At 36.5% G+C, this 26,769-nt stretch overlaps 1 protein-coding gene across 1 annotated transcript; it reads left to right on the top strand.

Moving 5' to 3' along the window:
• Positions 1-1,394: 1,394 nt before the first annotated feature.
• Positions 1,395-26,245, top strand: LOC106881368 (uncharacterized). Its single transcript, XM_014931732.2, has 7 exons — positions 1,395-2,034; positions 10,180-10,311; positions 15,329-15,467; positions 17,196-17,352; positions 18,382-18,529; positions 19,487-19,615; positions 21,072-26,245. Exons 1-7 carry the CDS (start codon positions 1,638-1,640, stop codon positions 21,281-21,283), a joined length of 1,314 nt encoding a protein of 437 aa, XP_014787218.1. The 5' UTR covers positions 1,395-1,637; the 3' UTR covers positions 21,284-26,245.
• Positions 26,246-26,769: the final 524 nt, after the last annotated feature.

The raw sequence follows: 26,769 nt of genomic DNA, 5'->3' as shown, positions 1-26,769 counted from the left end.
CACCTTTGGTCATTGAGGGAGAAGGTGGGTAGGAGTGAAGAGAGGAAGTAGGTGTCAGATGAAGAGAGGAGAGGAGGGAGTCAGATGAAGAGGAGAGTGGAGTTGAGCTCATGTGGCACAAAGGAGCGAAGAGAGAAGATTAATTCCTGTTCATGGCAAAAGCGGGAGTCCAGATAGCCCCTGTGCAAAGACAATTCGAACAGACAGGTGTTGTAATAAATGACTGGTAGAGCAGAAATGGCACGAGACCGGGATGTCATTGTTGAGTCTAATGTCTCGGAGGTGCTCCACAAACCGGTTAGTCAAGTTTGACCAATGTACAGAGAAGGACAGAAAGAGCAGGAAATGCAGTAAATGACGTTGTTAGAAGTACAGGTTATATATATATAAATTGAAGTTTACAGTACTATATATCCATTGCAACTGACTTAACTAATTGGTTTCGCACTAGAGGTTCAACAGGATATTAGGTAACAGCCTGATTATGTAACCCTGTGCTCTTCATAGTTGGCAGTGGGAGAAAATGTGTATATTTGTCCATGCTTGACAGTTTCGGTTTGTTTACGTGCTCGTAACTTAGCGGCTCAGCAAAAGACTACGATAGAATAAGTACAAGGCTTAAAGCTATAGAAATGTACTTAGGCCGACTTGATCGACTAAAACCTTTTAAGTGCAGTGTCCTAGTATGGTTGCAGTCCATTGACTGAAACAGAGAACGTGCGCGAGTGTTGCATGTGTGTTGGGTCAAATGTATTGGAATGCAAATATATTTTGTAAGTACCTGTGAGTTTAAATGCGATGTGTTGATATGTGGTAGGAGAAATAACACAAGTGGTAGTCAGAGGAAATCTCAAGGACTTTGCATGAAATCGATTCTCAGCTGTTATTATCGTCATTAGTTCTGTTCTTACACCTCATTAACTTGATATTTTAAAAAATAATTACGAAGGTTAATTACTCCGGAGTTTCCATCAGCATGAAAAATATGAGAACATTAATTTGATCCCCGAACACAATTTTTTTTCTTTCTTTTTTTTATGCCTCTTCGCTTTCCTTCTTTTCAGACCATTCTTATTATTTCGTCTTTTCTTTCTCTCTTATTTGCTTCTTCTCAATACTTCATATTTCCCTCACCACATTCTCTCCCTTTCTCCCTCTCTATTAGTTACTTCATCGAACTCTTCCTCCCTCTTCCATATAACATCTTTTCCTCATCTCCTCTCTCTTATTGCTTAATCTTTTCTTTGCCTCCCCCCTCACTACTTCCAGCCCCCCTTACTCCGTTTTTCTTTCTACCCTCTCACTTCTTCTTCCCTTCTATTCCTCTTATCTCCTCCCCCTTCCTCACTCCCGTACCTTTGTCTTTCTTTTCCATATGCTTCTTCCCTAGAGAGTGATATATAAAGGGAGATTAGGCAGATATCTTCGGAGTATATTATCGCCATTGACACGGCAGTGAAGATGGGCAGTAATTACTTCCAAGCTATTCCCCACTATCTCTTCGCATTCTCTTACATATACAGACGTCAGTTTCGACTCTTCACTTAACCACCAAAACAACACCGTGTACTATATATTATCAATGATGGCGTGTATATATTTATATATTTCACACATTTAAAACAACAACAACAAAAATGACAGAGTTGAGCGACATCCCCGAGGAAGTTCTTCGGATCATTTTCCTAAAATTGGACGGCACCACGCTTTTCCGTATGGGTCAAGTTTGTAAGTACTGGTACCGAATTGTTTACGAATTAACGCAGGACGTCAGCATGTGGTGCTCGTTTTGTTTGTACGAAATTCCCACCCCTGCTCTCGAACAAATGACCGGTCTGGTAGATGTGGACAACCTGCTGGAGTGCGACTCCCGTATGAGGGACAAAATACTCAGTGTGCGCTTACCCTGGCAATACTGGCGTGAGGTTTACATCGCTTATTGTCGCAGCCGATGTCTTCGTCAATGGCACTGCCTTCGTCGAACCGTCAAACAGTCGAAGTTCCGAGGTAAACCTACATGTGTTAAGTTCCATGGTAAGTTGATTTTGATATGATTTCTCTTTCCTTTCAATTACGTCTGTTTATTATCGTCGCGCCTCAGGCCCTCCCGTAATCCTGCTGAAAGCATTCTAGTCGTGACCATCCGAAAAGTAGGTGTGAGACTACATTAACAAAAGCAGACATTCATTTCAGTCTGGATCCCCCGCTACTTCTAACTTTATTATGTTTTCTTTTTCCTTCTCAACGATCTTCCAGATTGTGTTTTGAACATCAAATTCAGAATAATAATAATTATTATTAATAATAATAATAAAAGCTAGTTATCCTCAGGGTATTTACAACTGTAAAGCTTACTTTTTCTATAAATTTATTTCGTTTGCAATTTCATGTGCATAAATATATTTTGCTTGCATTCTGAAAATTTAAATTGCTGTTTTCGTTTGAGTTTATGGGTTAAAAGTGTACACAATTACAAATAAAAACAAAACATATTTATATACATACTTTTTGTAATTTTCAAATTAGAGTCATAATAAATTGCAAAAAGATAGACGGATGTTTAAAAATCTACAGTAAAACGATTAAGGGCCTCTAAGTGTCATTTCTTTACTTAAAGGTGTGAATGTCTTGGCCTCTAAAGATAGTGTCGATGTCAACTGCACTTTAGATGAAAACAGATTAAGAGTCAGTAATATAGTTATTGTTTAGCCTCGAGTCAGTCCTGATCAAGTACACCTGTAATTAGAGATGTTACAAACATTACACCTCGTTTTTTTTATTTAGTCGTAGTATATCTTTAAGATATGTTTTGAGTTGATGGAGTTTTGGCTGCTATTTCACCAGGTCAACTGACCGCATAGTATTCCTGACGGGTTGCACATATTGGTAGGTAGTTAGACTTAATGAGAAAATAGATTTTTTATTTAATGCCAAAATATTAATTTCTAATTTAGGCTTATTACTCAATATACGGTATAGCCTACTGTGTCAACTCCAGTAGTTGATGACAGGTATATATTGATCAATGTCGAAGGATGAAAGGTAAAGTTAACATCAGCAAGAATTGAACCTGGTTTGTAAAAAGCCATGATTATACGAGGAAGCCTCTACATGTGTAACTTGGCATGTTATATAAAGCATGTAGATGTCATTCAAACACCCTATCATTTTATAAAAAGGAATAATGCATAATAAACTGTCTGGAAAGACAAATAGATGGTCATACCCTGGAACGCTTTTGATCAGGGTACCCTAAGGTAAACATCATCATCATTGGAGGTGTTGTGACCGAGGAAGCAACTGAAGTACCTGTTAGAAGGGTTGTCACAATCTAAATTGTGATTGTGTGACATTTTTGTTTTCCCTAAGAGCATTGTGTAAGAGCAGGGGTTCTCGCCTATAGTATTTTTTATCTATGGACCTCATTGATTACCATTTTATTCTGGTGGATCCCCATAGCCATTCGATGTTTAAAAACTAGTTTTATAGAAACTTCTTTTCAAATTCCTATTTTGTTTTTCACACATTAACTTGTGTAAGTTGAACTAGGTAAAATGTTAAAGAAAATAATCTAGCTGTTTCTTGCAATACATAACAATATATAACATCTAAAGCAAAATTTTTTCAGGGGCCCTTAAAATACTATTGTGGATCCCCTAGTTTACAATTTCGTTATGTGGACCCCCAAAAATGTCATATGGACTCCAGTTGAGAACCACTGTGTTAGAGGAATCAGCTGCAGTGTGCTGGGCTGGACACAAAATGTTTTTTCCCCATGAGAGTTCCAGACCCCAGTAATGAACTCATTTGCATACAGCCAATCAGAGCTCACCTTGACCTTGTTGTCAAGTTAACAAAGGTTGGCAATTGGTGTGCAACCAACTGCAGCATCCAGGAGAAAGGTTGGTGGTGGCAGAAACTGCATTGGTGCTTGTAGACCGTTGAAAGATTGTTTGAAAAGTGGGAAAGGAAAGGTGCTGTTCAGCTCTCAGATTATGCCTTAACGCAAAGCCCAACATAACATTCGTGAATGTGTTTTAAAAACAACCAATCTGTTGGTAAAATATATTCTACCAAGTAAACTCAAGATGAGGAACAATGTTGTAAGTTGACCCATCGCCAAGTTATTCCTGATTTTAGGAGACCAGTGATTAGATAGATTTGCATCTATACCTATTATTGGATTTGGTTAAGGCCCCATATGGTAAAGATGTGGATGGGAAAAATGTGGGTAGAGGGTGATGTGCTAGCAGCCCTCTCCCCTTACTGTTTTACAAAGTAAACAACACAAATAACTACATAGAAGCTGCCATGGTTGAGACAAGAACAAGAAGCATTCTTAAAAGAGAAAAGAAGCATGGTCATTCCTTACCCAAGTGACCTTATCTTGTCGCCCATCACTTGTTATGCACTCATAAATTAGTTTGATAGTTGAGCTCTGATTGGCTGTATGCAAATGAGTTCGTAACTGGGGTCAGGAACTCTCATGGGAAAAAACATTTCGCAGGCTGGACATGTTGTGCGTGCAGCTTTACAATTGGGTGAAGTGTCAAGAAATTCAAGTTGATAAGACCCTGGAGAAGAGGAATACTAAAATGTTGAACCTTGAAAGGAGTAGACAAGGAACCCCAAGTGGAAAGATGCTGTTATAGAAGACTCATCCAACTTGTGCTATAATGGATAATCTGTTGTACTGATTGCTGGTGTCACAGTCAGGTATGGTTACAACATGCAATCATAAGAACTAGCCAATCGGAAACCCTATTTCTCTTGGTTGATGTATGATGGAGGGAACAAGTGTTCTTGGAGATTATAAATTTAAGTAGCAGGAAGGGGCAAAATGCTTAGTACAGCACTGGGAGGCAGGGAAAAGGAAGTAAGGAATAGTGCAGTTGATTCTGTTTCAGTGATTGAAATTTTTATGCTGGGTTTTGGTATGCTCCTTTAACCCTTTTGTTACCGTATTTATTTTGAGATGCTCTGTGTTTCTTTCAATTGCTTTAAATATAACAAAGTATTTAGTAAAATAACCTAGTTATCATTAAGCTAGTGTTAGGAACATAAATTGTGACTAAGCTTTGGTGGAAGATTTCAATTCAGAACATTTGAAAACAAGATATTTGTACTCGGAGCCAGAGCCGGTTTCAGCTGGGTTAGTAACGAATGGGTTAATGCAGCTACATGGAGGCTTGGTTGGCTGGCTGCTTTGAAAATGGGAGTCCTTGTTGCCAAAGGAAGTTCAATTTGACCCTCTGTAGAAACACAAGACGCAAAAGAGCAGCAGTTGTGGTATTGTGTCTATGAATAATTGTCAGTTAGCAGCCTGTTTGATACAATTGGACATTGACCTAAATAACTTTTAAAAAGGGTGGCGCCTCATTATGATCACAACTTCTGGCTGAAACAAATAATTGTAAAAATGAATTAGCCAAATTCACTTAGTCTACAATAAACTAAGAGACTGCAGTTGTGTAATGTGGATGAAGATAAATTACTGCTAACAGATGATAGTAAGGTCTTGTGGTTATATCATACATGCATAGATAATATAATTATAACAAGAAATAGTTTTTCTATATTTATGGTATATTTTGTGTAGATGTAATTTACTCGAGTCCAAGTAATTTTTTTTATATTAATATGTATCAATATTTGGCAAATGTCTTCTATAGTCTGGGCTGACCGAAGCTTGATGTGTGTGTGTGTGTGTATGTATGTGTGTGTGTGTGTGTCTTGTCTTGACACTGTGTGATAGTTGTAAAATGCTTGTCACCGTCATACAAGCAATGTCATTGATTTCCACTAGTCTGTGTGAGCATGTCTGGTCATGGGGAAATATTACCTTGCTTGGAAACAGGTGAGGTTTGGTGACAGAAAGGGTATCCAGACATAGAAAATCTACCTCAATAAATTCCATCCAGCTCATGCCAGTATGGAAAAGTGGGCATTAAAATGACGGCCATGATGTATCACTATGGTGATTCTTTTATCCTCTATGAGGTTTTCCTATTCTATTTAGTATTCTTCAATTGCTCAGTGTAGCCAGATACATCTATGTCATGGTAATGATTTCCACCGATTCCCAGACCGGGTGTTGTGTGTGTTTATTGAGCGAAAACACTTAAAGCTTCACAAGGCTCCAGCAGGGGGTAGTGGCGACCCCTGTTGTACTCTTTTGCCCCACCTTTCTCTCACTCTTTCTTCCTGTTTCTTGAGTAAAACTGCGATGGACTGGCGTCCCGTCCGGCTAGGGGGAGGAGGAACACATATACGCCATAGAAACCGGGAAACTGGGCCCATGAGCCTGGCTAAGCTTTAAAAGGATGAAGAAAGAAAGAAAGAAAGAAATGATTTCCACACAGTTTGAATTACATATTGTTGATTAAGACAAGTTAATTAGGTGGATCATGTTAATTGCGGTCAATGAAAACAACATCCATTCACTGCTTGATTGAAGTATGTCTTTTTTCACAAATTTCATCTGGAATAAAATTTATTGAACAATTTTTTTTTTACATGTCCTTGCATACAGGCTTGTCCCCTGCAACCCTCTCCATCCTAGTATTCCTTAATCTTGCAGGCTCATGAGTGCTGATGCCACATAAAAAGCACCCATGCTGGTGCTTTGTGACAGTACACTCTATTAAGTGATTGGCATTAGGAAGGGCATCCAGCTGTAGAGACCATGCCAAAACAGACATGGAGCCTGGGCATTTCTTCAGCTGGCCAGCTCCTGTCAAACTGTCCAATCCATACCAGCATGGAAAATGGACTCTTTTACTCTTTTAATTGTTTCAGTCATTTGACTGCGGCCATGATGGAGCACCACCCTTAGTCAAGCAAATCGAACCCAGGACTTATTCTTTGTAAGCCTAGTACTTATTCTATCGCCCTCTTTTGCCGAACCGCTAAGTTACGGGGACATAAACACACCACCATCAGTTGTCAAGCGATGTTGGGGGCGACAAACACAGACACACAAACATATACACACATACATATATATATATATATATATATATATATATATATATATATATATATATATATACATACATATATACGACGGGCTTCTTTCAGTTTCCGTCTACCAAATCCACTCACAAGGCTTTGGTCGACCCAAGGCTATAGTAGAAGACACTTGCCCAAGGTGTCACGCAGTGGGAATGAACCCAGAATCGTGTGGTTGGTAAGCAAGCTACTTACCACACAGCCACTCCTGCGCCTATGACGTTAAATGATGGTGATGATGAATTACATACAGTAAAAATACAGAGCAGTCAAAACTTTGGCAGTTTTTCATTCGTTGAAATGGTAAGAATAACTTGGGTAATTTGATTCTTGTAACATTAAAATACTGACTACTGCCATTTTAACTCATTGTGAAAATGGGATCTTCCAGAATTGCTTTATTGAGATCAAACCAAATGCTTAGTTTTACGCCAGATTTGACCACTTCTTTATTAAAAAGTGAAAAGCTTTCATGCAGTTAACTAAAAATGTCATTTGCATATGCAATTAACTGATCAATTTTGATGCAAAATGAATCCGCTTTTTAAAGAGTTATGCAATTAAGTGGAATCCATTGTATAAATATGTGCAACTGACATGTTGAGATGGCTATGGCAGTTAATAACGGTCGCGGCTGATATGTGAAAAACGGTTGAACTTAAATGTAAGAGACATGGTTGTGACAGATGTTGGGGAGAAAGTTGTGGTGTAGACGTTGTTACAGATGTGAGGAAGGGTTGTGGGGTGTGTTTGGGAGCTGGTCAGAGCAGGCAAATGTCTAGAACACCGAAATGTTACTGATGGTTTTAGGGTTGTGATGTAGATGTATTTAGAAGACGTTTATGAAAGGTGTGTGTGCATGTTAGTAATATCTATACGTTATAGTTTTAAGATATAGCTATGTTCAATGGATGTTTGTGACCTATATGTTAAAATAAGAATGGTAGGCATAACATTATCAAAATCTAGAGATTAAATGCCACTTATAGTATTAGTAGAAAAGTTAATCCTGTGATTGGGGACAGTTTATGATGAGAATATTTCTGTAATAGGTACATCTTGGCAGTAAGTTCATATTCTGTTGACAAATATTAGTAGTAACTATTAAGTGTTTAACTCGTTTTAAGTGTTTAACTCTTTAGCAGTCAGCTTTCTCTATCAAATGCGATGCTTATTCATTCACATTGTTTTGAATTAATCATGCATTATCTCATGGATTCGAGACTTCATTGATGTGATTGTTTAATTTTATACTGATATTGTAGTGTAGGTGTGATAAGCTGGACATGGTCAGTTTGAACATAAAACAAGTAGATTATTTGGGTCACACATGGCTGGACTAAATGCTAAAAGGGTTAAATTCAGGTTAATCCTACCTAATCATGCAAATCTACCATCAAAATCACTCCTGCATTTTCCCTCCAGACATAATGTATCTTTCAGCTGTTAGAGGTCCATAAAGTAAACGCTAATTGTTGTTTGACCGTAGGTCAGTCTTAATCTAGCAAACCAAGAAGAAAAGACATTCCAGCAATGATTATCCTGTCTTTTTTTTTTCTATGTTTTTCTCATACATGGTGTATATTGGATTGCGCTATATATAATCTTTTCTTAAAGACTGTCGACTGTGATATGAAGAATATCTGTTATTTCTAGCAATTGAAGTGACCACTTAGAGCAGTGGTTCTCAATCATTTTTCGCCTGTAGACCTCCTTTGATTCCTAAGTCCCCATAACCATTCAGTGGATATATTAAAAAAATTCTTCTGTATTTTTATAATTAAATATTATTATGAATTGTATAAAAAAAAACATTTAAAATACTTTGTGTATTGTAAAGTATAAGCAATTTATTGCACATAAATTTTAAGAAAATAACTTAGCCCTTATTAATCTGTTGTTGAGAATATAAATTTACATGTAATTTTGATGGAAGGTTTTAATTTGGCTCACTTTAAAATGGGTAATTTATATCATAGAACCAAAGGTGGATTGGTATAAAATGAGTTAAAAGTCATTTTTGAGTGAGTGGTGGGGACATGTTATACAGTTGATTATACTGGTCCCAATATTTATTTTACTGGTACAGTAATGCCATGGTATACGAGTAAATTTGTTCCCAGAGACCGCTTGTAAAGCGAAAACTCGTAAAGCAGAGCAATAATTTCCCATAGTAGCAATGTTATAAATCGTAATTCATTCCCAGAAAAAATATTTTGCCTATAAAATTTATCATACTCGTAAATAAATACCGATAAAACATCTGTAGAATGTAAAGAATATTTAATGTGAAGTAAAAAGAATGTCGAGATCATTTGTAATAAAAATTATTATTATTATAATGGTTTTCTGAATCACTCGCACTAGACTCACACACACTATCACTTAGAGATGCAATTGTCGATTCACTAGCATTTGTAGACAAGACAGACTTGTAGATTTCTTTTTAAAAAATAAGTCTAGAGTTGTTTGCTTAGAAACTTTATTTTGCTCTCTATGAATTTCTCAGTAACATGCAGAAGCATTTGTTATGGTAGTAGAAACTTTTGCACTTCATTCAAAATTTGAATCATCATCATCATCGTTTAACGTCCGCTTTCCTTGCTAGCATGGGTTGGATGATTTGACTGAGGACTGGTGAACCAGATGGCTACATCAGGCTCCAATCTGATTTGGCAGAGTTTCTACAGCTGGATACCCTTCCTAACGCCAACCACTCCGAGAGTTTGAAAAATAAAACTCATAAACCCTGGGTCTTGTAAAGCAGGCCCTCGTAAATTGATTTATTACTGTACTTATTTTGGGTGGGTGGAAGGTTAAAAAGAACTGAGCAGGATTTGAACTCCAAATATAAAAAGCATCTTAACCAAATAGCACAGTGTCTTTTTCTGATCATCTAGACTCTGCAATCCTATCAACCTTTGATTGATTGATTTTTGTATTTGCTTCAACGTATCAGTTTTCTATAATTGTTCAACAGATCAGTTTTCTAGTCTTGTTCACCTTCATTATTTTTCTAAATTCCCCCACCCCCGTGCATCTGTTTTATTTAATCTCTTTTTTTTTTCTTTTGATTTTGTAATCCGATTCACCTGTTTTCATTATTGAGTTTCAACTCAATAATATAAAGAATTCCTTTTGTGAATGTAATTTTATGTTTCTCTTTAGGTAATCTGTTACTGACTGGCCATGAGAATGGCAGTGTGATTTGTTGGGAGAATGCTGGAATGAAACATCAGACCAATTCATTACTCCATCGGCACCGAAGTGCAGTGACTGCTCTCGCTGTCTTAGATTTTTGTAAGTTTTTTTTTTTGTTTGTTGTTTTTTTTTTCCTCTAGGAAATCTCCATGTATGATAATAGCCAATTTAAACATTGATTGATTTCTCCAGTTAAACTTTACATTGTATGGAAGGAGGAGGAGGAGAGAGTAATAGAGAGAGGAAGAGACTTAACTTAGGAGGTGCAGGACAAGTCTCTTTTTAACTTATTGAAAAGCATAAATTTTTCTATGAAATTGTGTAGTGATAGGTTTTCAGTGGAGTAGATTGTGATTATGTGATTTTATTGATAAAATTCAGAAAATGAACATACAAGGTTTGATCAATAAATATCTGGACTGTTGTCATAGTAATGAAGCTAAAGCATAGACCCCTGAGCAGGTATCGCCAAGCTTTTGACACAGAACCTCTCTTTTCTCTTAAGTAAGTGATAAAAAACAAAAACAATTTTGTGGGATGTTGTATTGAAGACCTGTCTAAATCTTTAAATCTTGCCAGCATGAATGAATACATGTTGAAATTTCAGTGACTATAGCTTGAAGTAGGTTTTATTACAACAGGTTACTTGTGTCTTAGTTACACTAAAATTATGACCAATATTTTCAAGGGTATCTGAACTAAACAGTACAATATGAAACTCGCTACCACCACCACCACCACCACCACAGCAACAAGAAAAAGCATAACCTGCTGAATCAGGTGGGCTACGTGCTTTCACATTACTATTAACTATGTCGCTCTCTTTGTTTGACAATCCTACAGCTGTGTGTGTGTGTGTGTGTGTGTGCACGTGTAGATGTCAAACTGCTTTTTTGAAAAGGTATTTTATGTATCATCATCATCATCATCGTTAATGCTTAAACTGGTCAGATTAGATTCACAGAATTTCCTCACCTGTCTCAATCCTTTTGCATGTGGTGCACACAATGTATTTATATAAAAAAAAAATGAAAAAAAACACTAATATATAAAAAATAGCACATATAATCCTTTATTTATAATCTTCTATTAACTGGGAATACTTCACAAAAATATTCTCAGCTGATGAAAAATGTGTGCTTCTGTGTGTGTGTGTGTGTTTTGAATCTAGTGAGTGTACATGAATATGCATGCACATATGTGTACATCTTGTTTAGTGATAATAAAAATTATAGGTAAACTTTACTAATACTGGAACTCGTATACATGTGTGTGTAATATGTGTGTGAGTGTGGGGGAGTATCAGTGTGCATATATGACAGTGTAAGTGATTTGAGGGAAAAACTGGGTATACGTAGCATCGGATGTTGTGTGCAAGAGAAAGGACTGCGCTGGTATGGCCATGTAATGCATATGAATGAAGACAGTGGCATCAAGAGGTGCTGATCTCTAATTGTAGAGGGAACATATAGAAGGGGTTGACCCAGAAAGATGTGGGACGAAGTGGTGAGAAAGGATCTATAAACTTTGGGACTTGCAGAGGGGATGATAGCAGACCGAGAATCTTGGCGGTTTGCTGTGTTTGAAAAGACATGTCAAGCTTAGTAAAAGCATGGTTGCCCTTGCATACAGGCTTGTCCTTTGCATCCCTCACCAGCTGAGCATCTATAATCTTGTGGGCTCATAAGTGCTGGGGGCCATATAAAAAGCACCCATACTGGCGCTGCGTAAAAGCACCCAGTACACTCTGTAAAGTGGTTGGTGTTAGGAAGGGTATCCAGCCGTAGAAACCATGCCAAGACATGGAGCCTGGGCAGACATTCAGCTGGTTAGCTTTTGTCAAACTGTCCAATCCATGCCAGCATGGAAAGTGGACGTTAAATGGTTATGACGATATATAAAACTGAGCCCTCATGGGTCCCTACCTGCATTGTAAGTTCCTCATTATTAACTCTCATTTTGTTGGCTAAATCTCTTTATATGACTTTTACAGTTCTTGCAGGGACCGGGACAGTAGCTACTACTTGCTTAAACTAAAACTATCAATATTAGACAATATGTAAATAATTTTCAATTCATTATAAAAATGAGGCATAAATTAAACTGTCTCTGTTAAATATCATTATAGAGTTGACCTTTAGCATTCAGCTTATTTTGTCGAATGTAATGTTTATCTCGTCACATTGTTTTGAATTCGTCATGGATTGTCTTGCAGATTTAAAGTTTTAGAATGACATTGTTGGGTAGGTGTAAGAAGCCAGATTTAGCTAGTTTGAACATAAAATAGATGGAATATTTGGGCCAGATAAGGCCGGTTTAAGTGTTAAATGGTTAAAGTGTGCACATATGTGTTTGCCTTTAATGAATAAGCTAATTTTATAAGACTATTTTATTTCATATTAGTATAGAATAGTTATAATGAATATGTGTTATAAATGAATAGTCCACTCTACTGGATACTTGGTGTTAGGAAGGGCATCCAGCCATAAAAACCCTGCCAAAACAGATACAGAAGTCTGGTGCAGACAGAAGTCTAGTGCAGGCTCCTGTCAAATCATCCAACCCATGCCAGCATGGAATGCAGACATTAAACGATGATGATGATGATGTGTGTGTTATGCTGTTGTGAATACATGTGAATACACGGTCTGCAAATACACTTGAAGACAAGTGGGGAAATACAAACTCATTCACATATGTAGACATATGACAGTTTCTGTCTACCATTTACACTAAAGAGGTTATTGGTCAACCCATGGCTGTTGTATAGAATGCAAACCAACAAGATACATGTACTGGGACTGAATCCCTAACCATGTGATTCTGAAGCAAACCTCTTAACCATACAATCCTCATCATTAAAACTTAATGTCTATGTTACATACTGGCATGTGTTGGTTTATCATGTGTGTGTGTGTGTATGTATTTATATATATATATATATATATAATCTTAGTACAGGGAAAATTTGTCTAAGCCTGCGGTGATTATGTACACAGAAATCATGTGATCTCATAATTCCACCACCAGTATTGGTAATTTTTCATCTGCTACTTATACTTCTGTGCTTTTTAGCACTATATCTCTATATGAAATCCTTTCTCAAGATGAATGCCACACTATTGTTGCTTTCTATTGTATATCCACATAAAGTAAGATATACAGATTGCTTTTCAGTGCTAATATTGTGTGTGTCTAATTCACACAGACATTCACACATACACACACATGTACACCACCAATTTTCTGGCACTTTTGGTTCTAGACCTGTGCCAGATTATCCATTTTGCTGTATTAACAGAAGACATTATGGCTTGGTGTATATTCCTAGCAGACTGTCACTGTTTTTACGAACATTTTCAATACCAAACTTTTCATAGTATATTAAAGAATATAAAAATGTGTGTTGTGAAGCCTTGAATAGTGTAAAGATTATTAAAAATGGGGACAGGAAATTTAAGTGTTCTCTTGTAATTTTTTCCAGATTAAAGGTCTTGGATCCTCAGTTACCAAAAATTTAGTTGTACATGTGTGAATACACGCACACATGTGCATAGAAACAGGAGGAAAAATTATTGCGCGCATAAAATATTATTTATAACAATAACAGAAATTTTACATTACTGTTGTGACCTCTCAGCTTTTTTCTTTTGTTCTTTATGTTTTAGTTTCTCACGTTTTCTCTTGCACATTTTGGCATTGTGAGTTAAACTATTAATTTTCCCATGTCCATTCACGTGAGTGTCTGCTAAGTGCTTGACTGTATGTATTTACATTTATAGACCAGTGAGAAAGTGTGTGTGTGTGTGTAATGTATCTTCTCAGTTTTAAGGATTCTATAAAAGCTAATGCTTAGATAGAATATGGAAGAAAAATCTAGGGCAGCAATCTTTATTGGGCTGTTTTCCCCTGATGGCCTGGTATGTATTACTAACATTTAGCTATGTGGAATTAAAACTGCAACCCACTTATACAATCAATTACTTTGAACATAAATTTTTGGAGACAGTCATTCCATATTATAATCAGTCATTTTTTTTCTATACATGTGCTCATGTGTGTGCGCCAGAATGCAAGTGTGCTTGTGTATTCACAGATGTATGTGTGTGTATGTATGTATGTGTGTACATATGTATCTCTTTTACTCTTTTACTTGTTTCAGTCATTTGACTGTGGCCATGCTGGAGCACTGCCTTTAGTTGAGCAAATCAACCCCAGGACTTATTCTTTGTAAGCCTAGCACTTATTTTATCGGCCTCTTTTGCCGAATCGCTAAGTTACGGTACAAGTCAATCACTGGTTTACTACATTCCACACTCAACTCCAATAACCAGTGTAGTGCATGCGGAGCATCAACCTCGGGAAGGCTAGCACATGTAGAATACAAGGCAAATAAGTGTATATATGTGTGTGTGAGTGTGTACTTGCATGGTCAGATGGAGTTCATGGGGGCAGATATTCTTCAGCCAGTGGCTCTTCCCACCATCAGCCCTCATCTGAGATTGAGGAGGGAGGCCTACTGACAGTGGCTGCAAGAACAGGTATGACCTGCCAACTGCATCCGAAAATGTTCAGACTATATTTGTCATCAAAGTAGATCATTGTCTTCAGCAAGTAATTATAAAAGACAGAACTTTTTGGATAGTCCACAGCCTATAGCCATCTTCTCATATAATGACTGGGTAGTTCATAGCCTATAGCCATCATTGCATATAATGTTTTCTATCTGCAAACTGTTGGCATCTTGGGCTTGTGTCTTCTACTATAGCCTCGGGTCGACCAAAGCCTTGTGAGTGGATTTAGTAGATGGAAACTGAAAGAAGCCCGTCATATATATATATATGTGTGTGTGTCTGTGTTTGTCCCCCTATCATTGCTTAACAACCGATGCTGGTGTGTTTATGTCCCCGTCACTTAGCGGTTCAGCAAAAAAAAACAATAAAATAAGTACTAGACTTACAAAGAATAAGTCCCGGAGTCGATTTGCTCGACTAAAAGGCGGTGCTCCAGCATGGCTGCAGTCAAATGACTGAAACAAGTAAAAGAGTATATGTCTTTTATCTTTCTGTTTCTGATTATAGTCTCATTTTATTCTTGTTTCCATGGTAATGAACAGCTAATCTGAAAAATGGCAAGACTACCTCCTTCACCATTATATCGGGCTCAGATGACCGAGAACTGTTGTACACTACATACAGATCAGAACACAGAATGACCCGCTGCCTGTCCCATTCAACAATTGTAACATCAATCAGGTAAATGACTTTTATTTTGAAGATACTTTGGTTGATTTAAGGCAGCACTTCCAGGGTGTGCACAAGGTTACCTTAATGGTAAATAGCCAGACTACACTGAGCTGGAAGAATGACTTGATCTTGGAGGTGTTCTGCCTGGTGCATGTAATAAATACATATATATATATATATATATATACATATATATATATCGTCCGATACCTTTTCATCCTGTTTTGTATATTTTCATGGGTCAACTATGAAAATTGGATTTGAATGTTTTCTGTTTTTATTGGGTGTATATTACTACTACTACGACTAATAATAATAATAATAATAATAATAATAATAGCAATAATAATAGCAATAATAATGGGACCCCGAGGAGATGGAGTATCCTATATTTTATAATATTTTATATGTATTAATCATTCTGGATGTTCCATCGAAATGTTCATAGGTCATTTTCATCATTATTATTATTATTATAATAAAGTATTTTCAATGGATCAGTTTTGAGCTCTATTTAAACTTGATATATATATCATCATCATCATCATCGTTTAACGTCCGCTTTCCATGCTAGCATGGGTTGGACTATATATATATATATATATATATATATATATACACACAGTGGTGGGTACGGTTCCACTAATCTGCTAATAGCTACCCTGTCAGATGGTAACTTTGAGAGGTTGATGCTTATGAAGGGCAGCCAGCATCACATTGAGGCAATGGAGAAAGCCCAGCCAGAGTAGTATAGTTTGATCATCATCTGATCTTGGCATGATACTTATCCCATATTATACCATTTTGATTCGTTTAATACTTTTTGAACAGTAAATAAAATGTATGTTGACTGAAAAACTAATGTTTAATTTCATTTGTTCATTTATTTGCATACACCTTGATCGTCATTTGATTTTGGTATGCTATACCTTTTTGGAAAGCTCTATGTCTAAGCTACAACATGAAAATTTAAGTTCTCTAGGTCTGTTTTTAGGGGTTTAGAGCCAGAAAATCAAACTGAAACTAAATTCATTTGATAAAAGTTAGCAGTTAGCGTTAGCTTTTGCTCATTTTTTTACCTGTTTAGCGTTTGTAAAGCCAACTTATTTAGTTAGTAGATTAGCAGTTAGCGAAGCTCACTTTCTGGTTACCTGTGCCCACCACTGTATATAAATATATATAACAACCAGAATTGGTTAGTTGACATCCTTGTATCTTAGCGGTTCAGCAAAGGGATTGATAGAATTAGTACCTAACTTACAAATAAGTACTGGGGTTGATTTGTCTGACTAAACCCTTTTAAGGTTGTGCCCCAGCATGGACACAGTCTAATAGCTGCAACAAGTAAAAGATAAAACATTGGTTTCATGTGACTGGACTTTCTTGTGAGGCCGTAATAATGTTTACTGTGATAATCTGATTACATCATACTCCTTGCCAACAGAACCACTTTTGTACATGTGCTGTCTCAGGTTCAAATGCTAAATTAATTTACTAACATACCTAAATTGCTCTGTATTTTGATGTTGAGAAATTATTCTTAATTTCTTAAAATCATCTCCCTTCCTGATCTACAGTGGTTATCACCACTAGGTTTTCGTTTATTTTCCTTATCCACAAAAGAAATCATAACAAATTAAGAATTTATCGTGCTAATGTGTGAAATGCTGTTTTTTAAATTATATTTTCCATGTTACATTGTTTTTACATCCTCTTGTTGTTTGTTTTATTGCCTAGTTCCTGGGGATCCAACTTTGTGACTGGAAACCAGGATACTATACTTCACGGCCAGTGGGTATTCACTCTTACACCAGATTTCAACATTGTCAGATGTTTTCACCTGCTAGGGCATGGTTCATCAAACATAACAGCCACATGTCTTTGGAAAAATAAGGTAGGTGCCTGGTTTTGTTGCACACTACACTTTAACTGATATATGAATACACAATTGTTGTTTTGTTATCTTTTGAATCATCCATGTTCTCCTTTGGTATTTCATTTTCTGAACTAGTGCTGGAAGCACAAAGGAAGCATCCAGTACACATTCTATGCTGGATCTTTCTCTCTCACTTTAACCCTCATCCCATAGTGTAAAGCCACCTCCCTCTATCCTGTGGTCCTACCCAAAGAGGATCTTAGTCTTGCAAGTTGCATTGTGACCTCATTAGTGCTGGTATCCAGTACATGCTATAAAGCGGTTGGTACAACACAGCCCTTGAGCCCATTGGATCCTGCCAGACTGTCCAACCCATGGCAGCATAGAACATGAGCGTTAAATAATGATAGTATGGTTTTTGTCCTTGGGTAGCAACTGTTATTTCCTATTTGCTTACCGTTAGAAAGTATGAAAAATGACTAATATTTCCTTCAAACTTTGTTTTTGTTACATGTTATTTAAACCACAAAGAATCCCTCTCAACACATGGCTATGATGCTCCCCATCTATCTAGTCCTGATCATGATCAGAGATGCACATATTGTCACTTCTCAAGTTCATGGTTTCATGTTTAGTCCCACTGCACACTACCTCAGGCCAATGTCTTCTGCTAGAGCCCCGGGGCAACCAAAGTCTTGCGAGTGGATTTGTTAGCTGAAAACTTGCAAAAAAAGCTCATCGTGTGTGTGTGTGTGTGAGTGAGGGAGGGAACGAGCGAGTTTCTACATTTACATTGGGGCTTACTAAGTTATTCAACTGGTGTTGTTGTTGGCACTCCTGCCAGTAACTTGTTTTCTTGCTTCATGCCTTTGAAGCCATGGGGAAAAAGAAAATTCCTTACTTGAAAAATATGTAAGGGTTGGCAACAAAAAGGACATCCAGCTGTAAAAATGCTTCATACTAGCATAGAAAAATGTATGTAAAACAAATGATTTTTCATTCGAATTTTTATTTCAGATGATGACATATCTTTTAATTTTTCTTTAGGTTGCATCTGGTGATGACGAGGGCAATATATATATCTGGGAACTAACTGAGACCCACAAACGTTATCTTTTACCCTTCAATGTACTCTCAACATCTGGACCAGTACAGCAAATCGTACTTTGTGGTGATCGTCTTCTGTGTTTGTCAGGTAGGTCAGAGTTCATTATATTGTGATAAGGGAGATTTTGTGAGAGGGTGGTGATAGTATTTGGTAGAATATACTTTCATGTCTATGAATGATGATGGAGGCTATAGATATAGTACAAAGAAAGAGGATGGATTAAGGCTCCTGGAGTGGAGTAACCATCATGGTGTTCATTAATTATTATACATGTTTGGTGGCATAGCTGTGTGGTTAAGAAGTTTACTTCTCAACTCTGTGGTTTCAGGTTCAGCCCTTTGGGCAAGTATGTTTTACTGTAGCCCAAGGTTGACTAATGCTTTGCAAGTAAATTTGGCAGACAGAAATTCTATGATCATCGTTTAAAATCCGCTTTCCATGCTTGTTTATTACAGTATTATGTGCAACACATTCATCATCATCGTTTAACGTTCGCTTTCCATGCTGGCATGGGTTGGATGGTTTGGCTGAGGACTGGCAAGCCAGGAGGCTGCACCAGGCTCCAATGTGATCTGGCAAGGTTTCTACAGCTGGATGCCCTTCCTAATGCCAACCACTCCGAGAGTGTATTGGGTGCTTTTTATGTGCCATTGGCATGGGGGCCTGTCAGACAGCACTGGCATCGATCACGCTCAAATGGGGCTTTTTACATGTCACTGGCATCAACAACGCTCAAATGGTGCTTTTTATGTGCCACCAGCACGGGAGCCAGTGTTTGTCCCCCACTATTGCTTGTTTATACCCCTGTATCCTAGCAGTTCAGCATCTATATTTCCATCTGCGAAATATATAAAATAGAATTTGTTTTCATTTGTTAAAACTTTAATAGTGGATCAGATATTTCTTTTGATTCTGTAACAGAATAGAAAGAAATTGCACATTGAATATAGCTCTATATGAGTCTTTTTTTCCCTTCAATTCCCTATTTTCTCCCAACAAAACATTTTGAAACTTTGTTACATATACTCCATATTATTTTCACAGGAAAACATACTCTGTCTGTCTACTCTAACGACAAATGCTGTGTGGAGAAAAATATATTTCACGATCTTACAAGAACTCCAGAATATATATCTCTGTGGGGACCAATACTTGCTATTGGTGTCAAGGCAGGTGAGGGATTGAAAAAAATTTTTTATCTTGTTTCAGTAATTGGATTGTGGTCATGCTGGGGTCTCACCTTGAAGAATTTAGTTGAATAGATTGACTCCAGTAAATCTGTCGGCCTGTTTTGCTGAACCTCTAAGTTACAGGAATAGAAACTAACCAACACCAGTTGTCAAGTGGTGACTGGAAAGAAACACAACACACACACACACACACAATGTAAAAGGCAGGCTTTTTTCAGTGTCTGCCTATGAAATCGACTCATGAGGCTTAGGCTGGCCTGGGGCCACAGTAGAAGACACTTGCCCAAGATGCTGTGCAGTGGGACTAAATCCAGGACCACATGTTTGGGAAGCATGCTTCTCAGGTCTGCAGCCATACCTGTCCCTAACATTTTGTTGTTGTTAAGTATGATTATTTGGGGAAAAATCAGATGAATTTTTGTCCTTATTGGTCCTATCCAGAAGGCTGTGGTCATGCTGGAGCAATTCTGTAAAAACAATATTACAAATGTATCTGACGAACTGATAAGTTTGAGATAGTAATTAGCTTCAGTTTTACAGTGTTAAAAAGATGGCAGATAAATTTGCTCCTGGATAAGATGCTAGTTCATTGTGGGTGATATTTCCATGTGGTCTAGTACTTATTTTTGACAATGAAGTGAACTGGGGAATGTAAGTCACTGTAATGCATTTTAAACATTTGACTAATGATTTTGTAATCTTATATTTTATCCATTCTCTCATTTATTACAAAAAAAAATGTAAGAGAAGTGGACACTACAAGTGAAACCAGTCTGTCTAGTGTAACTGTATGTTTAGTCTTGGAAGGTAACCTCATTAATTGCACAATAAATAGTATCTAATCCACACTGTAAAGTAGTTGGCAATTTGAAGGGCCTCCAGCTGTAGAAACCATGCTAAAAACACATTATTTATACAACAAAGATTGGCATTTTGTGTGTGAGCGAGAGAGAGGGGCCATCTCCTTGCTCTGATTTGTGACAATTGTGTTACTGTCATGCGAACAGTGTCTTTCATTTCCAATATTCTGTAAAAATGTCTAGTCATGAGGAATATTACCTTGGCAACAGGAAAGGCATCCAGCTGTAAAAAATCCACCTCAACAAATTCCATCAAACTCCTGTTAGCATGAATATGCATACGTGAAATGATGATGAATTTACAAATATGGCTTCGGTGGGACCTCATAACACCAGCAACCCACACCAATGTTTTGTTTGCGGCTCCTTAGTTTTAGGACCTCAATTCTGTTGTGGTAGGCTGGTCTTTTTTAGGTACAACAATGCACCACATATCTCGGTCCTTGCTCGTCTCCTTCATAAGGTTCAGCATTTGGAGATTGCCCTTCAATACTTCATGCCATGTCTTCTTGGGTCTCCCTCTTCCACTGTAAAAACTAATCATAATATATTTACAGTGTTTCTGTCATTTTATTGCAGGTATCGTGTACATTTATCGTTTGGAAACTGACAAGGATTGGATAAATATTGATTTGACTGCACCTCTCTACATTCTCCACTCTGGCCAGGAACATGTACTCAGTTTGGACATTACAGACTCTGGACTTGGTCCCTCACTTGCCTTTGCCACTGACAACAACACCATCCACTTAGCTCACTGGCTGCCACAGCATTCTAAACGTGTTCGATAGTAAAGGCTTTGCTGTTAGTGTGTAAGGGTTATGTGTATGTGACATATCCACTCATCTGTTTAAGTATATTTGGGTATATGTGTTATAGGCAGGTGTTTGTATGTACATGCATGTATGAGTGTTTGTGTGTGTGTGTGTATATATATATATATATATATATATATATACATACACACACAAACACTCATACATGCATATATGTATAATGGTGTGTATTTAAAGGCAGTTATGTGCCTCTATAGACATACATTATTATCATTTTAACGTCCACTTTTAAAACAATGATGCTTGTCTATGAACACACACATAAAACTTAGATATGCACTATGTATATATACACACATAGTGTGTGTGTGTGTGTATATATGTGTATCTAATATTTAGAGTGTGCCAAAACTCAAGAAGTCTGACTGCATATTTGCAGTCTATTGGCATAATCTGACTTCAGCTCTGGCACCAACTGCATTTTTATACTTTGTGACTGTTGACTCACCGTCTGTATGTGTATGGGTCTGTGTGTATGTATGTATGTATATCTATCTATTTGTATGTATATATATACATATATATATATCTTGATTGGTAAGCCTGTTTGCAAACAAAAAGGAAAAATCCATACAGCAGACTGTGTATATATTTTACTTGAAGTTGAAGCTTCATGAATTCTAACTCTGAGTTTCATATTTCTGATTGCATAAAAGATTAAAGCATACAATCGTCCAACCCATGCTAGCATGGAAAGCGGACGTTAAACGATGATGATGATGAAGCTGTATGTCATAGAAGCAAAAATATTGAAATCTCACGAGCCAACAAGACGTTTGGATTTAATTAGTTGCCAAAACAAAACAAAACAAAAAAAATGCATCATGTGTATTTAGTGAGTGTCATGATATTTTTATGATTTCATTATCGTGTATGGGAACACATTAGCAAAGAAAATGGTTGCTGAACATTAAATATTTATCAATTATAGCCACTTGCTTATGTGTTTATAAATAACTCTGATGACATGAATAGATGAAAATGTGTTCTGCATGTGAGAATGATGGATGAATGTATAGCATGTTTTCTAATGTTATGCTTTTTTTTGCTTTTTTGTTTCTGGCAACCAATTAAATCCAGATGTAGCTAGCTAATCATATTTCAAAGTATTTTTGCATATGTTTACTTACATATATCGTCACTCTGTTTCCCCATTGCAAGCATTTAATCAAAAACATAAAACTCAGATCAAGATTCAAGAAACTTTGGCTTCTAATATCATTATCATCACCATCATTTTATGTTCATTTTTCCTTGTTTTATGGGTTGGAAGGATCTTCTTCAGCACAGCATCTTGCCACTTGTTGTGACATTTTGTTATTTTCTTTATGAGGGCCAACTTTTTTTCACTAGTTCTTCCTCTTCTGCAATTTCTATCTACTTGTATCTCTTCGCATTTCTTAACCTGACTGCCATCCTCCGCATGAATCATATGTCCATATCAGTTCAGTCTTCTTTCTGGCATACTACATCCGATTCCTTTTATTCTCAGCTTTTCAATTCAGCTCATTTACATTCCATCATCTGTGGACACAAATATGCATTTAGCAGAGTGTGCTCACCTAATTTCTTTTCAACTTTCAGTTAATCTCCTCATTCAATGCTCATGTTTTGCTACCATACAACATTTCACTTTGTACACATGCAATCACCTCACTATCTACTTTTCCATACTTCTCCCATTTTGGTGTCATTGAGAGCAAATGTGCTGCTATTATTACATACACATTTTCATCAAAAAACATACTGAAAAAACACTCTGCAACCTGGACTCTCTTATACCTCTGATCCTCACATCACAGAACATTGGAAAACCTCTTACATTCAACTTCTCTCCTTGCTAGATATGTCTAATATCTATCTCCAGTTGTTAATGTTTCTAGTTTCCAGCTTTCTTCCATTCTTTCCATGCCTTGCTCTTAGCTTTTATGGCTCTATTTGCCATATTATTCCTTCACCATGTTACCATCTGTATAATTGGAACCTTGCTTCAACCAGGAATCAGGTTTGTGGTTCACAACACATTGTCTTATAGAAACTTTCAGATATCTTCTATGTTATTGGTCTCTGTTTTCTCCTTCCCAACATAAGTATCAGGCATAAACCAGTCTTTTCCTTGTAAAAATTTACATATATTGTAAAGGTTGAGAGATTTCACATGAATAAATTTATATTACTGAAAGAAAATGCTTTGAGAACTTTGTCATACATAAAAGAAACTTAAACATTTTTATCAATCTAAGCAACTGGTCTCAATCATTTTAAAAGATTTAGTCCTGTTAGGAAATAAAGGAAAATAAATTAATCTTTCATATCAATTCTGGAAGTTCATATCTTTCTTACAAAATTCACATGGTGCTGCAGTTGGTTTCTTTTGGATGGCTACTGGATAGTAGTAGTGACAGTTAACCCTTTAACATTTAAACTGGCCAATATAATCTACCTGTCCTATGTTCAAATAGGACAGATCAAATCTCTCACACATAACCTACAATGTCATTCTACAAATAAATGCTCACATACTCATAGCTTTGAGATTTTGTTGAATTTAAAACTGAATAAGCATTGCATTTGGCAGAATAATCTGAATGCGAAAGGGTTAAAGCAGTGGAAGTGGTCCATTAAGAAGTAGCAGCTTCAGTAATAGTTGTAGTACTGACTCTTCAAGGAGTAGCTGTAACATCTACAGCAGTTTTAATAGTTGTCTCCCTTCCTCCCCCCCCCCGGTTGTTGGTGTTTGCTTATGAAAGCTGTTTCTTTTTCAATGTGTTGTTTTTGTGCAATTGTTACATTGGTATAAGAGGAAGGCTGTAGAATTTTCTTGTTTCTGACCTGCATATGTGTCTAAGTTCACTGAGTTCAATACTTTTGTATTTTAAATTAAATTAAAATATGGGAATACAATGTAGGCTTCAATGCAAAATTTTACTATCACCCCCTTATGCAGAATGAGCAGTTGCACAAAATTTACACATTGATAAAGAAACAGTTTTCATGACCAAAGTACTGATCACTTCTAAATAACTGTGGGAGACAACTACTAAAATTATTGCTACTACAACTGTAGCTTCTATTGCTGAAGCTAATACCACTGTGGCTTCTACAAATTAGACTGATAGTCACTACTATGGCTACTAGCATAGCTGCTGCTTCTACATTTAGCAGTTACTTCTTAATAACAAAGAACAACAACCACAGCTCAAACTTATTGCTACTATTATGATACAGCAGGCATTAGAAGAAAACTCACACCCAGCACCCTGTGAATTTTGTGAGGAAAACATACATTTGAACACCCAGAACTGATATCTTTCAGCATGACTAAATCTCTTTTTAAAATGATTGAAACTGGTAACATAGTCTGATGAAAAATATACTCTTTCTAATATCCATCATCAAGTTCTCAAAGTATTTTCTTCTTTTTGGTTTTTTATATATATATGTAAGTATACATATAAAATCATCATCGTCATAATACATAAATTTAATGTCTCTTTGTACATTTCTGAAGTGAATACCGGTCAAGATGATACCAAGCTATCTTGCTCTGATGGATCATCTAATCAGAATCCTTAAGTCACAAATTATGAATTACCTCTTCATAAATATCCATGAAATAATTGATTAATCATTCGTCAATTGTCAGTCATTCACGAATCATGTCATTATTCGTGGATTTTTTTTTTTTTGTTTCAACCAATTCATGATTAAACATCCATGACTTTTTAAAATTATACAAAGGATTGTTCATATTTAATTACCATTTATTTTTTTACCAACTAATAAAGACAAATATAATAATTATGATTATTATTATTGTTTTGAAGTTTTGCAAAACTCTTGCATGTCACACCATCATCATTATTATAAGTCTGTTGCTGTCATTAGCCCTGGGTCAAAGTAAATCTACATTCAAAGATGTTTCAGCCATGACTACCTCTGTTTCTCTCTCCTTAATCGTTTTAGACATAATGTATCTAGAACTGCATTATCCGCTGTCCTTCCTTCTTTGAAGGAGATTTGGTTACTATTTCTAGCAGGTTGAAAAACCACATAATGTCCCCCTCCATTCCTTGGGTTGGTTTGTAATGGTTGACACTGATCACTTGCAAAGTCTTCTCTATAAACAAAAAAAAAATGTTTATCTTATTATAATTGAAAGGAGGATTGCCATGAACAAGGCACAGGTAAATCCAAAGATGCAGTGTTATTCTTTTACAAGATTCAATTGTGGCCATGCTGTAACATTTAGTGCCCTTGTCTGATCTAACTCCTCGAGTGTAAATAATTAGACTTCAGTTACTTTTACAATTTCCCATCAACCATTCTAGTTCCATTTTTCATGTACTCCTTTATCTGCCCTTTCTAATTCAGTACCTAGTTTTCCATTCCATTTCATTTACATTGCCATCTTCTCAGAAGTTGCAAAAGGAAATTGGAGAAGACTTAAAAGGAATGAGAGGTGTTTAAAAAAAAAAAAATCCATTTGTTGTTCTGCAGGAAGTTTGGGTACATTGGTTCTCATCTATCTGAATTCTTACGTTATATGTCTGGCCCCAAAATAGTATATCCTGGGACAATTAGAATTGAACATGTCATCAACAGCTGAGCTGCTGGAATGTTTCTAGATAATACTCTAAATTCAATAACCATATAATTCACAAGTGAAAGTGACCCTATTTCATTTTGTGGTCTTTGATTACCAGTCTTCAAGCTACTTGATCATTAGGCATATTTGTCACTCATATCTGCAAATGGATTTCCATATTTCATTATTTCTTAAGAATTTTAATTTTTGTTTTATCTACTGCTTTGATTCACAAAGCTACAATTGAAATGAATCCACGGTGGTGTGGAAAAGAGCAAATATGTTGTACTTCACTCTAATAAAGATCAAAAGTTTACTCTCTGAGGCAATATTTGAAATTCATGGGCCTTTTTGTACCAATAGTTTAGCACGTAATCAATTTAACTACTTTCTCTCTCTCTCTCTCTCAAGCCAGCAATGGAGATTGTATGTGGTTGCTCAACCTGAAACAATAGCCAAAATTCTTCAAATCACACTCTGCCAAAGAAATTGAGGAAAGGATTAGATTGTGTATTCCTAGATATGTCTATCAAAGACAATATAATGGAAGCATTTAGGCTGGTATACCTTTTGGTAATAATTCTGGAAGAAGCCTGATCTGGAGCTAAACAACAACTAATCTCTACCCCTCTAATTGTCTCTGATTAATTTCTGAATGTCTGACAGCAGCTGATAATTAAAACACACAGACATCTCCTCTCGGAGATTTTATTTGCAAAATTATTTATTTTATCAAGAATAGATTTTGAAAGAATTGTCATAATAGATAAATAAAAAATATCATCAAGATCCTCAATAATCACTTTGAAGACCAGACTAGAATTGGTATGATTCCATTCAGGGACCAATATTA

Source organism: Octopus bimaculoides, chromosome 7, assembly GCF_001194135.2.
Source record: "Octopus bimaculoides isolate UCB-OBI-ISO-001 chromosome 7, ASM119413v2, whole genome shotgun sequence".
NCBI lineage: Eukaryota > Metazoa > Mollusca > Cephalopoda > Octopoda > Octopodidae > Octopus > Octopus bimaculoides.
This window is presented reverse-complemented; position numbering and strand designations above follow the sequence as displayed.

What these genes read in the sequence shown, in the direction of transcription:
- LOC106881368 (XM_014931732.2), top strand. Translation starts at nt 1,638, where the DNA reads ATGACAGAGTTGAGCGACATCCCCGAGGAAGTTCTTCGGATCATTTTC. An exon ending in ACAATTGTAACATCAATCAG is followed by an intron (nt 15,468 to 17,195) that starts GTAAATGACTTT and finishes TTTATTGCCTAG; the next exon opens with TTCCTGGGGATCCAACTTTG. An exon ending in CATGTCTTTGGAAAAATAAG is followed by an intron (nt 17,353 to 18,381) that starts GTAGGTGCCTGG and finishes ATTTTTCTTTAG; the next exon opens with GTTGCATCTGGTGATGACGA.